General features: G+C 43.3%; 1 protein-coding gene across 6 annotated transcripts in view; it reads left to right on the top strand.

The window, feature by feature from the left end:
* The first annotated feature begins 11,068 nt into the window (after nucleotides 1-11,068).
* LOC146660891 (transcription factor COE1) overlaps nucleotides 11,069-13,241 on the top strand; it is a 91,978-nt gene continuing 89,805 nt past the window's right edge. For all 6 annotated transcript variants that reach the window (XM_085420938.1, XM_085420935.1, XM_085420937.1 and 3 more), the window contains exons 1-2: nucleotides 11,069-11,823; nucleotides 12,624-12,780. In XM_085420938.1, the coding sequence (XP_085277064.1) occupies nucleotides 11,696-11,823; nucleotides 12,624-12,780 (285 nt within the window). In that variant the 5' untranslated portion in view covers nucleotides 11,069-11,695. The remainder of the gene's footprint in view (nucleotides 11,824-12,623; nucleotides 12,781-13,241) is intronic.

The following is a 13,241-nucleotide window of genomic DNA, read 5'->3' as shown; positions in this document are numbered from 1 at the left end:
CAGATTCTTGTTTAAGATGAATTGTTTTTGTCCATTGAGTTTATCCAAAAACAGCTTTAGGACCTGCTCTGTTTAATGTGGCTCTCAGTGCCATTTCTTTTCTGTTAAAATGCTTCATGTTGGTTTTTGGACTTTATGCCTGGCATTGCCTTGTTTATTTTACAAAAACTGAATGTCAAATAAAATGAACCATCCACTCTGAATGCTGTGACTGTTCTTACTAATACTTTGATGAAGTGTAAGGAAAATAACAAAATAAAGATCATTGTTTTGGAAAAGGTAAGCGACTGAAAAGTGGGTGTGATACCACCTGCTGAAATTAAAATGAAATGCCACACAAATAATGTTAAGCAAATAATAATGGGTGTAGTACGTAAGGTCAAAAGCAGTCGAATGTATTACAAAAGCTGTAACAATCAGTTTCTTTGAAAAGTCTCATTTATATGTACATTTTGGAGACAATGCATCAGGTGACTGAGCCGTTGCGTCTGACTTTGAGGTACTGCAACAGCAGAGGGCAGCAATACTGTAGGAAACATGCTCCCCAAAAATGAAGCCAAAACGTCTCTATCACCGCCTAGTGTCTTGGCTGCAGTATAGGTCATAAAAAAAACCCTCATCTATGTTAGCGGATGGGACTGGGGTCGGGCTAAAATTAGAAGAAAAAAAAAAATCAGATCTTTTTTTTTTCCAAAGATGCTTTCTATCATTATCAGTAGTTCTCATCAGGCTGATTTATGTTCATTGGGTCTCCTTTCTTATAAGTTTGATTCTAATTAGTAACACAAAGCTGTTAAATTGGGGTGAAACGTCATCACGACAGCTTTGACTGGCAGCTGCAGTCACGGAGAAACTTGCTTATCTCTGTTCGGGAAGGGCAGATGGAGCCTGACGCTGAGAGGAGGTCCAGCGTTTACGTTTCAAAATCACGGCTGCCCCTGGGTGGGTCTGGGATGGGCGTGAGGTTCTGGGGGCGCTCTGTCTCTGGGCTGGGGCCCGGGCCGGGCCTCGGGGGCTTGGGTCCTGGTTGGTGTGTTGCCGGGGTTGTGGGCGGGTGGGTGCATGGGGGCCCAGCCCTGGAGCAGGGTGCCGCCGGTGCATCGAGCCACCTGGGGGGCTCTTCAACTGGTGGGGGAGATTGTCACATCTTTCAGGAACTCTCTCTGCAGGAGGGGGAGATACAGGAGAGGTGGAGGAAGATCTCAGCCTGGGTGTTTATTGTCTTATGTAGTCTGGAAGATGAGTGGATGGTGGGGTGGGTGCAGTTTTCTCTGTGGTGGGGTTGAGTGGACTGTCCCGGGCTCTGTGGGGCCGGGAGGCGCTGCTGCACTGGGCCCCGGTCTGGATGGGCCTGGGCCCCCTTTCCCTGGCGGGTCGCGGAGTATGGGGGTGCCTACTGGGGTCAGCGGGGGAGCTGGCCACTTGCCCCTCCCTTCCTTCCCTCCCCATCTCCAGCTGCCTCCCCCTTCCCGCTCCACCACAACCACCCACACATGCAGGACCTTGGAGTAGGGGTATGTCACCAGGATGCAGAGGAGGCTACCCCCCCCCCCCCCCTCTCTGTCCCCTTCTGGCTGCCTCTGCCTCAATTTTATCCCACAACTTAGACATTCACATTATTCACACTCTCATTACATATACATATAGGATCTTGGGGGTGGGCACGATACACGGAGTCCAAAGTACCATCAGGGTGTACACCCCACCCCTGGCATCGTTGCCCACCTCTCAATTTTAAATACACTTAGACATTGAGGGCTAGCAGGAGGGACCATGCGCTTACCTGCTGCTCTCTGGCAGGTAGCTCCAAGCCCTCCTGGGTTTTAATTGCACCTTAGAACACACATGCATCAACACTACAATGAGCGGGTGGAGGGAGGTTTGGAGTCTTCTCCCACCCCCATTCTCTGCGGCCTGCTGGAGCAGGGGGGCTAGGAGGAGGAGTTGGCCGTCCGACTGCGGTCTGGAGTGTGGGGCCTCCCTGCTGCTGCGGAGTCGGGGCGGTCTGCCTCCCCCCACCGCAGGGAAAAAGGGTAACACCACCTGGGTCTGGGTGCAGTTCCCCCCTCCAGGGGCAAGGGTACCTAGACCCGGTTCGTAGAGTACGCTTGGGGAGTGTGATCGTGTGTACAGCGTCTCTTTATGTCTGTCTCCACATTGGTTGAGTGTGGAGTAAGTGCATATGAGAGCATGAGGGTGGGAATGGATGTTTGTATCTGTGTGTGCCTGTATGTCTGTGTCTATATGTCAGGTTGGGTATCAGACGCCACCTCTCTGGGGACATCTCAGGCCCTCCAAGGTTTGGAGGCCTATCTCCCCCCACCACCACTTCCCCTGCCAGTGGTGGACTCCCTCAGACATCGGTGCATTGGTGGTTCTTTGTGTCCGGGGATGGGCATCCAGGTACACACCGGCTCACTCCTTGGCGGCCGCTTATCGGGGCCTGGAGCCTGGGGCTCGCTCGGGCCACTTCGGAGGTGGGGTGCCCCCGGCCTCTCGGCCTGGGGCTCGGTCACTCAGGCACGGCTGGCTGCCGGCGGAGCTCACGGGCGCGTCACTGCAACTCCCCCTGGCTTCTGCTCCGCGGCTGCTGAGTGAACCCTCATCTGGGGCTCTCCTCAGCTCTTTCTGGGACAGTGGTGCGGCTGCCCCTCTGTTGGTCTTCCTTGGTCTCTTGTGTTCTGGGGGCCTCTGGATGTCTGGAGTTTTGATCTCCTCCATACCTGCTTCATGCCCTGGAGGACGGGGCTGTGGCCCCCCCACACCCTCTAGCAGATCATTACATGAAGGAACCTTTTAAAAAAAACAAGCGCGTCCATGCTCACAGGTGTACACACGGGTGATCACACCCACAAACTACACCCTTTTTGGCTCCTACCTCAAAGCACACTGTGTTCTGTTGATCTTATGTGCTGCACAATAATGTTTAACATTTAGTATTTACTGTCATATTCCCATATATCATTGTGATGTTGTTTATTCTATTACTCTTGTTCTCTTCTGCTTGTTTTCTTTTTTCTTTCTCAGCAGGTGATCCAGGTGATTGATATATGCATTTTTTTTCTGCCCGTTCTGTTGGTTTTTGTCTTTTGCCCTTCTCCCCCGTCCCTCTTCTCAGCTGTTTCTCTTTCCCTCTTTCTTTCTCCCCTTCTTTCCCCCAGTCAAGTCTGTCCCGTATTCAGTAAGTGAAAATAAAATAAACAATAAAAGGTGAATCAAATGGACCATTACGGCAAGGCTGGGATGGTCAATTTGGTAAAGTAAATCCGTTGGGCATCTTTCTTTGCCTTTAGACAACAATTCTGATGGCAAAAGAGCCAAACGGGACAGGCGCAAAAAACAAAAACAAAAAAAATAAATCACGACCAGCTGTTTCATAGTGACAGCCTGAGGTGTTGTTGAGTAAAGTGGACTACCCCACAGACAGACCGGTGTTGTGCCAAAAAGTGATTTCCAATGTTTCTGTGTATTTTTTATGTGTAATATCTTTACGTATGTTCGTAAATAGACTTCGGTGAACAGGGTTTACAAAGGGGTTATATAGAGAATTAAAAAATTATCCGTTTTTCAAGTATCTTTATAACTCTGTGTTATTGTACTTGCATTATAACCAATCCGGTCCTTTATCCCCACTTAAAATATTTTTATAGAACTATTGTAATATTTGCTGCCATTTCTGCTGTGCTCTTGGCCAACTTACTCTTACAAAAGACATTTTAATGTTAATGAGTTTCTTTTAAACTGCATAAATAACGGTTATATAAAAGTCACTGCCAAAAACTGATTGCGGCTTCTACCTTTTTACACGAATGTTGTTTGTGGCTCAAGATGACTTTATGTCATCCATAAGGGATGCATTTGACATATGTTTCACATAGTATAGCCCAAGAAGTTACTTATAGCAGTTTAAATACAAGCAATCAGTTTTTGGCAAATACCGGAAATCAGTTTTTGGCAGACAATCACTTTTTGGCACAACACCGGAAGCCCCGTGGCTTTTTTTCGGTAAGTTAAATGTGTTTGTGTGGGTAAGTACCGTCCTTAGCTAGGTCCTGAAATGTAGGCAGCTAAGCTGAGAAGCGGGCTCTTCGGGGAAATTTGTTTTGTAAAGTTGGTTTAGCTAATGCGTCCAGGCGAATGAATTGACCGTGACAAAAGAAATGATGAGAAAAGCAGTGGGTAGGTGTTTTGTCCAGTCACTGGTGCTAGCTAAGAGGATGTAATAAAGGCAAGGTAGCAGAGGTGAAAAAGGAGTGGTTGTTGATAAATAATTAGAGAAAGAGGTGTGCAGGGCAAAAAGCAGGTGTGAATGTGTGAAATGTGTTGAGTATTTGAGTGAAAAAATGCGTGGTCTCCAGCTAATTTGGAAAGGCTGCTTGCACGATGTACAGCATGTGCACTTGAAATAGAAGAATTTTCCCCATTCTCTTCGCCCGTCATGTGGCAACACAAACAGCCCAGCCCCATTTATGGGACCTCTTTGTTGTCATGGTGTCACAACGACCACTTGTCTTGTGCCAACAACTCATTGCCTCACAAAAACTCACTTCCTATCTTTCCCTCTGTTTTTTTATGGCCAATATCTTTACATATCTTGCTAGATAGACTTCCCACAACAGGGTTTACAAACGCCTTATCCTCTTGGTCCACTTAAAATATCTTTACACAACTATTCTTACATTTCTTGAAACATCTGCTGTCCTCTTGGCCACACTACTCTTAAAAAACACATTTTTAATAGCAACCACATTTTTTCAACTGCATAAATAAAGCATATATAAACATCACTAACAAAAACTGATTGCCGCTTCTACCTTGTTATAGCAATTTTGTTTCTGGCTCAAGATGACTTCATTTCATTCATGAAGGTTACATTTGATAGATCTTTTCACATATTGTAGACCAACAAGTTGTTATGGCAGTTTAAATACGACCGATCCGTTTTTGGCAGACCATCATTTTGTAGCACAACACCGCTAAGCACAGACTCAGCCATCCTTTCTCCTCTTCTTCTTTTCATGCCGCTGCCATGGGAAGCGCCCACAAATGTGTCATTTCACACTGGCAGCAGGCTGGCGGAGCTAGCCGTGGTGCTTGATTTCTCTGACTTTGCTCTTTCACTGTGTTTAGATAATGTGCCATCCCCAAACAGTTGCGCTCGTTTTCGTGCTTTAGCTTTGTACTCAAGCACACACACACGTGTGTGTGTTCGCTTGTTGACACACATGCAAATGGCATGTGGATTGTACTCAGAACTTGGAAATTCTGTCTTCTGAATAGGAAGATGTAGGTAACTCCAGACTGCAGATAAGCTGCATACAGAGCTGGACTGGGACAAAAAATCGGCCCGGGCGTTTTGACTGACCGGCTCACCATTATAGGAAAAATCATAAAGCCTTTGAATGAAAACAAACGCTGTTGTGACAGTGATGTACACTGTTCTGATGGTATATATGTATCAATCTATCAATTGTTTGTTGTAAGATTCAGATAATTATTTTTTTAAAGCTAGATATTTTAAATGAGAATAAGAAAGAAAAGTATTTCTTTGTGCCCCCCATTCCCTGTTAATGCCCTACATGCCCCCCTGGCAACACTTTGCTAGACCCGCCCCTGCACAGTTACCAGCTGTCAGCTACCTAAAAAAGGATCCTGGTGTTATTTGTCTCTCAGAAACAGTTCATAACTTCCCTTCAACTCATTCATGTCACCTAAAAGGTAAACCTGTTTCTCCATCACCTGTTCAGCTCTGATGATCCAGTAAGGACATCTCCTGGTTTCATCTTCATGTTTCCCTCTCACCAGATAACCAAACCATATCATGACCAGCAGCTTTTACAGCTGTGGCTCCAGCAAACATCAGCTGATACTAGAAACTAATATTAAATAAATTCTAACAACAGCTGATCAAGCTTAAACGCGCTGCTGTTGTTTAACGCGACATCCGCCGGTTTCCTCTTTCTGGCAAGTGGGCGATAAACAAACAAGAGAGAAAAGCCGATCAGCTGATCATTGGTCAGTTTCATGATTGAAGTAGAAACAGGAGAGAGAGGGGGAGAGAATGAGAGAAGAAGAGGCAGCTGTGCAGCAAAGACATAGAATAACTCCAGCTTTGTGTCTTTTTTATTCTAGCTGAAGTACGGGGACAAACTGTGTTCCTTTTCACCTCAATACGAAATGCGTAATAATTTCTCTGAATACGGGACGATTCCGTTTTTTATGGGATGGTTGGAAACTCTACTAACTAACCTTATGAACAAAAAAAAGTTCAACATCAGTAACATAGCACCACCCAGCTGTATAGAAACTCGGTCAGGCTAGCTAGTACGCAGTACGAAAAAGTCAACATAACGAAAATAAACTACACCTAAACTTGGTTTATAGGTCATATAAACCAATACTTCAGGTCATAACTTCTTACCTGAAGTTCAGTTCACCTGATACTCGGACCAGGCGGCCGCCTCGGGTCTCTGCTCCTCCTGCCTCCCCTTTCCCTCATCCACCTGCTGGCCTCCACCACTTGCTAATGTTACTGAATCTGTGGAAGCTCCGCGATAGCCACCGCAAGAAGTAACGAATAACGAGCCTATCTAAATCCCAGTAACGATTAACGCGTTCCTGATTTTGTTATAATAACTAGTTACCGTGCACGTTACCACAATAATAACGTAGTTACTGTAACACGTTACTTAATAACGCGTTAGTCCCAACACTGCATATAAGCTACTTTTTTCTATTGCTCAAAACTTGTCTGAACACAGACTGCACTTGTTGGTCCACTGTGATGTATGTGGCTGAAGAAAACATACTGCTGTTATTTTTAGCTTGTACAGTCCCGATCAGAAGTTTAAGACCACTTGAAAAATGGCAAAATAAATCATATTTTGCATGTTTGGGTCTTAACAAGGTTCCAAGTAGAGCTTCAACATGCAACAAGAAGAAATGGGAACATTTTTTGATCATGCAATTTATTGAAAACAACACTTGAGCTGGACTCCCTCAAGGTGGTGTCGGAGAGGCGGATGCTGTCCAAGATAAAGACAATGTTGGATAACACCCCCCACCCACTCCATGACATGCTGGTCAGTCACAGGAGCACGTTCAGTGAGAGACTGAGATTACCGAAAAGCACCACTGAACGACACAGGAAATCTTTCCTGCCTGTGGCCATCTCCCTGTACAACGCATCCACTTAACACACTGTTTGCTGCTATAACTACACATGTTTCTTTTTCAGCTATTTATTTATGAGTGACTTATGTATGTATAAGTCACTCATAAACTGCTTGCTTGCAGTGACCTATTGACCTATTGTATTAAATTCTCTGCTATCTTTCCATTATTGGTGTCTTTTATCATGGTGGTACAGTCTTACCTTGCTATAACCTATGTGCTGCAGTTTACTCTTATTGGTGGCTTTTATCTGTGAACATAATTCGTTACCTTTATGTATTTGATGTTAATGTGTGAACTGTTTTATTTTTTATTGTTTTATGTAAAGCACTTTGGTATGCCCAAGGCTTTTAAATGTGCTCTATAAATAAAGATTGTTGTTGTTGTTGTTGTTGTTGTTGTATGTATGTATGTATATATATGTATATATTGTACTATTCTTAGTTAGTGTATTGTCTGTCTTGTCTTAATGTTGGTTTATAATGGAGCACTGTAACAAAAAATAATTTCCCCCAGGGATCAATAAAGTATTCTGATTCTGACCTTAATTTTTTCGGGGACATTCTGGCTACAACAGTTATTGTATGTAAATATGAACTTTTAAATAAAAAAATGTATTGTATTATACAGCTCTTCTGTACTTTTTCAATAGGAGACTGTAATCAAGCTTATTAAAAGTGTATATTGACAACAGATTTACATCATATTACTTTTTTATTTCAATGTAATTGTTGTACAAAAAACAACAGTTCACTGTGAATTTTACATTTATCAACAAAGTATACCATTATGTATTCTGCACTATATTTTCCACAGTAACATTCAGGTAAACAACGGCTGCCAGTAATTTACTGTAATATTGAACTTTTTAATATTTATTTTATACAGTTTCACTGTATTTAACAATGTAAGACTGTAATCAGGTTAATGGAGTGTATGTTGTTTTTACATGAATTACCCATAAAGAATTTTATAATTTATTTTTAAATTCATAGTTATTTACTGTAAAAAAAATAAAAAATACAAAAAAAAATATAAAACTCTTTACTGTGAAATTCAAGGTTACCAGAATAGTATACCGTTTCGTGTTCTACATTTACAATTGATTTTTCAGGTTGAAATTCTGGCAACCACATCTGCCAGTAATTTACCATAAAGTCTACATTTTTTTTACAGTGTTATTACAACCAAGTAATGCAGAAGAGCATCTCTGAACAAACCACACATCAAACCTTGAAGCAGAAGACCGCACTGGGTGCCACTGCTGTCAGCTAAGACCTGGAAACTGAGGCTACAATTCACACACGGTCACCAAATTCTTACTCAAAATTACTCCTTCATGTTCAAGAATCATTTTACCCCTCAGCCACGAAAGCCTGGAAAGGTATGGTCAGGGGACACCCAAGTTTATGACTGCGATAACTCAAGAAGGAAGTCACCTAGGATTTTCACATTTGTACCACACGTGCATCTAGTAGGAGGCTGAGGGCTGACAAAGGTGGCTGCCGGGATGTTGTTTTGAGCGTAGGATGAGAGGCGGCACAAAGCCTGAACACGTCACCAATCTGTCGCAAGACAGGTGTACCTAATAAAATGGCTGGTGAGTGTATGTAAAGCAGTTTTGTACTTTTGTGAAGGCAGGGTCATTCTTGCTAGTAAAATAATGTTAACATTTAATTGTACTTTGTGCATTAGCGTTCTTACACAGGACACTGAGTATTTCTACTTTAACAGACTAAATAGAGTAAAAAGACTGTTAAAGTGAAAACAAACTGACGGCTCAAAGAATTTAGTGATTGTGATGTCGGCTTAAGGAGATGTTGCACCATAATCACAGGTTGCACTACATCCGTTTAATTTTGACGTTACAACTTTTGGGTTATTTCTGCAATTGCACGATGTGAACACATGATGGCGCAGTTGTGTTAGTTTTTAGATTAGCTGGGCTCTAATCCAAGGCCACAGCGCTGCTGGACACACACACACACACACACACACACACACACACACACACACACACACACACACACACACACACACACACATTGCTTGGACTACTTGTGTCCCCGCACTGTTGGGAATCACTGCGCGCACTAAGTTAGTACCGGTGTTTTCTCTGAGCGTTTTTCTTTAATCTGACATCTCCCGCAGTGCTCATGAACATTCCTGCATTAACTCAAAAATGTCTATCTCTGAATGCGTTTTATTAAACACCGAATTTTGCCTCAGAAATCTTAAATACTTTAACACTTCCGTATTAAAAGCCCCACCTGTGATGCCCAATTACACCTCCGTGGCCTTTTGATACCGTATTTCCTTTATAGTCCCTCGAGAGCAAATATACCAAACCTGACTTTAATGACCTGAAATTTAAAGAGTCCTTTTTTTAAATCGATATTTCTTCCTGAAACCTCACCAATCATATCTGATATTTTGAAAATTGAAAAAGTGACTAACCAACACTGTTTGATTACATTCACAAGCATTTATTTCCTCCACAGTTTAGCTGTGGGCCTACATGAGCTGACACGCGGTGATAAATATGTTCGTTATTATTTTTGGATAATCTGTTCCTGTTACACGTGTTTGATTTCTTCCCGATCGATCCAAACACCTCTCACACCTCTCAATTTTTGATTCATTCCATTATATTATTATTATTTTCTCCTCAGCTATGAAATTCTTTATATCCCACACGGGTTCATCCGCCACCGTCTCCTTCTTCCTCTATAAGCAAGAAAACTGAAGCATAAAAGACTCTTATTCTCCATAATCAAGGTCAAGAGCGTTTTTCAATAACCTTTGGGAATAAAAGCCTGGAACGGCGCCAGTGCGCCCTGCCAGTCATTTTCACAGCCAGCCGAACACCGCTAAAGTTGTTGACCTTTTGCACCTAAACAGATCAATACGCCGCAGTTTATTCTATTAAAAAAATAGTCCACCGAATTATCTATTAATATTTGTATTTAGTTTAAATCCCCCCTCGGCGGCGTGATAAATTGTTTCAAATAACAGATGGTGCTAAAGGGAGAAACAAAGCGGGGAAATCTGGTAGCAATTATCCTCAATTATGTTCATTGTTATTTTGAGCTAATTATTGTTATTGTCACTTTTGTTTGTGTGTCTTGCGGCGCTAGGCTGCAATAAGCAGGCCCGAGGAAGACAATGGGGGGAACAGGGATATGTTGTGACGAGGAAATGTGGCTTTTATAATTGAGCCTAACCAGCTGGTGTAAATAAAACTTTGATCTAAATGTAGAGGCTGCGGGTCTGCCTCGAGAAATAGACTAATAGGATGTGGACTCGGGACTATGGTCGAACATACCTTATTTTTCTTCTTCTTTTCTTCGTGGGGGTGTGGGGTCGCTACATTATTTAATTACTATGATTTTAAACAAAAACTAAATCTGCGACTAAGGTTTGAGTCATGGAGACAGAAAGATTAAAATCGTGTTTTGGGGCGTTTGTTCTGTTCTTAGATAGACTAGAACGAAACTGCCCACGCTGGTTAAATGTCTGAGATTGCCCTGTGATGTCCACTCTGCTGAAGTGCCGTTGCCCCCCCCCCCCCCCCCCCCCTTTTTCAGCTCCTCTATCTGAACTTTCAGCACGGATTCGCGCAGGACTTCATCTCCACATTTACAGAAAACCTTCTAAACGTTTATTAGAAATCCTCCCCTCAAAAAACGAGGAGAAAGCGGACCGGAGGAGGACAGCGGGAGAAGGAGTTCCGTGGCCACTGCACGCGGGGCAGACCTAACTCCTCTCTATTCTTTGTTTGGGGGCGTCTCCTCGCTTCTCTTCCCGTGCTGTCCCCTCCCCTCATTCCCTTTCCATCCCAGCTCTCTCTCTCTCTCTCCCCCCGGGGCGGGAGAAGCCGTGTTTGGTTCAGAGAGGGTCCTTTGGGAAGAGTCACAAAGCGGTTTCCTCTGAGAGAGAGGGAGAGCGAGCGAGAGAGAGAGAGCGGAGTGGCGAGAGCTCGGGAGTCTTCCGCGGGAAGCAGCGCAGCTCTGGACATCACCGACGCCAGCGCGTCCCGGACCACTGAGCTGAGGCAGAGACGAGAGCGAGAGCAAAAAAAAGAGGAAGAAAGAAGTGTCAGAAAATGATGACATCTGATCCGGGTACTAGCTGATCTCTCTGTTTTTTTCTCTGTGACAGCCCAAAGCGGTGGGTTTCCACGCGCACCAGGAGTGACTTTTTCCACCCTACACACATATTTTACGCACAGGGCGTGCGATTTTTAACCCTTTTTTTTAAGTGCTTGGATGTTCTGGATTTTATGACTTATTATGATTCGCCTACCGTTTTAGCACCAACTCCCTCCTCAGGACAAGAGAAAGTGGAATAAAGGGTGCACGCTGGATTGAGGTCTTTCTAAGCGCACGCAGCACCAGCAGCAAGAGTGCGTCTCAAGGTTCCTCCGCTCGAGTCACTGAAAGGGATCCGCCAGAGAACAAGTGCAAAGCCGGGAGGAGAGAGGCAAACGGAGGGACTTGCATCGAGCTCAGGAGGTTTGTTAATGTTTGGAATCCAGGAGAGCATCCAGAGAAGCGGCAGCAGCCTGAAAGAGGAGCCGCTGGGAGGAATGAACGTCCGGAGCTGGATGCAGGGGGGCGGCGTGCTGGACGCCAACACGGCCGCCCAAAGGTGAGCTGTGCCTAAGTGAGGAGCACTTCCACCATCACTCATTTACCGAAAGATGGAATCAGCCTGCGTGTTCTCCTCCAGGATACTGCAGCTGTACAAGAATTGAGACTTTGGGAATGGAAGTGCAGCAGTCCGAAAAAAAATCTGTCCATTCAACTGCTGATAAAATCATCTGTAGAATTAATAATCTCATTCAGAACAATTCTACCACACAAGCTGTCATTAACTAAACAGTTGTAAGCAGCATGTGCTTGGTCTAGAGATTATTTTTTCCGCATATGTTTCAGATGCGATTTATTAAGGATTAAAACAAAGAACAAATACATAAATGCAGTCCTGTGCTAGAGAAAAATAAATCCTGTACTTCCCCCCATTTTCAAACTTACTCGTTGTTTTATTAGAAGGGAATAAAATTCTCCAACTGAACCACAGCCAGTCACAGTAAACGTGGATCTATCACGATCTCCCCTTTACGCGAACAGCAAGTTTGTGCTTCAAGTTGGTTTACAGATTCAGGAGATAATTAAATAAAACAGGCAGCTTTCATAATCACAATCTTTAAAATAAGAGGAAAATCTGCCAAAAAAAAAAAAGAGCACAAGCTAGATTTTATACTTTCAGTGCTTGTAGGCCCTTTAGGTTTGTTTTTATTTATTTATTTTAGGTTAACTTTACATAATTATTACTATTTAATTTGCTTTCCTTCTTATATTAATTTTGAATTTTTCTAATTTTTACAACATAAAAACTTTACATCCTCTGACTGCTTCTAACACCCCCCCCCGTCTGTGTGTCTGCAGTGGAGTGGGTCTGGCTCGGGCTCACTTTGAGAAGCAGCCGCCCTCCAACCTGCGGAAGTCCAACTTCTTCCACTTCGTCCTAGCTCTGTACGACCGGCAGGGCCAGCCGGTGGAGATCGAGAGGACGAGCTTCGTGGACTTCATCGAAAAAGAGAAGGTCGGTTCAGAAATACACGTTGGTCTTAAGAGTTTTTAGATGAAGGAAGATTACTGAGATTTTGTGAAGGCCTCGAATATTAAATTTGGTTTCTGACATTACTGAATGAATTTTTAACGTCCCATTTTAATGAACTACCTGTCCTTTAATTGTTTGTATTATTATTCTTATTATTTATATTATTATTATTATTAAAAACTAAAAATACAATATTATAAGCATTATAAATTTACTGTAAGGCACAAACCTCCTTAAACCCTCGTGTGTATTTGATAAATTAAAAAAAAAATGCCTTTTGGAGTTTAAATTGTTTTAATTTACAGCTCCATTCAACCCAACCACTTGTTCTATATAAACAACGGCGCTGCAGCCCGGGCTTCTCATCAATTATGACTTGGCTTAAATTAGATGAAATGTATCGGGAGAATTCCGTGTTGGATTTATTGGCCCTCCAAACACAA

Source organism: Rhamphochromis longiceps, linkage group LG10, assembly GCF_057381845.1.
Source record: "Rhamphochromis longiceps isolate RC_006_pf linkage group LG10, R_longiceps_female_GT1.1, whole genome shotgun sequence".
In the NCBI taxonomy this organism is placed as follows: Eukaryota; Metazoa; Chordata; class Actinopteri; order Cichliformes; family Cichlidae; genus Rhamphochromis; species Rhamphochromis longiceps.
This window is presented reverse-complemented; position numbering and strand designations above follow the sequence as displayed.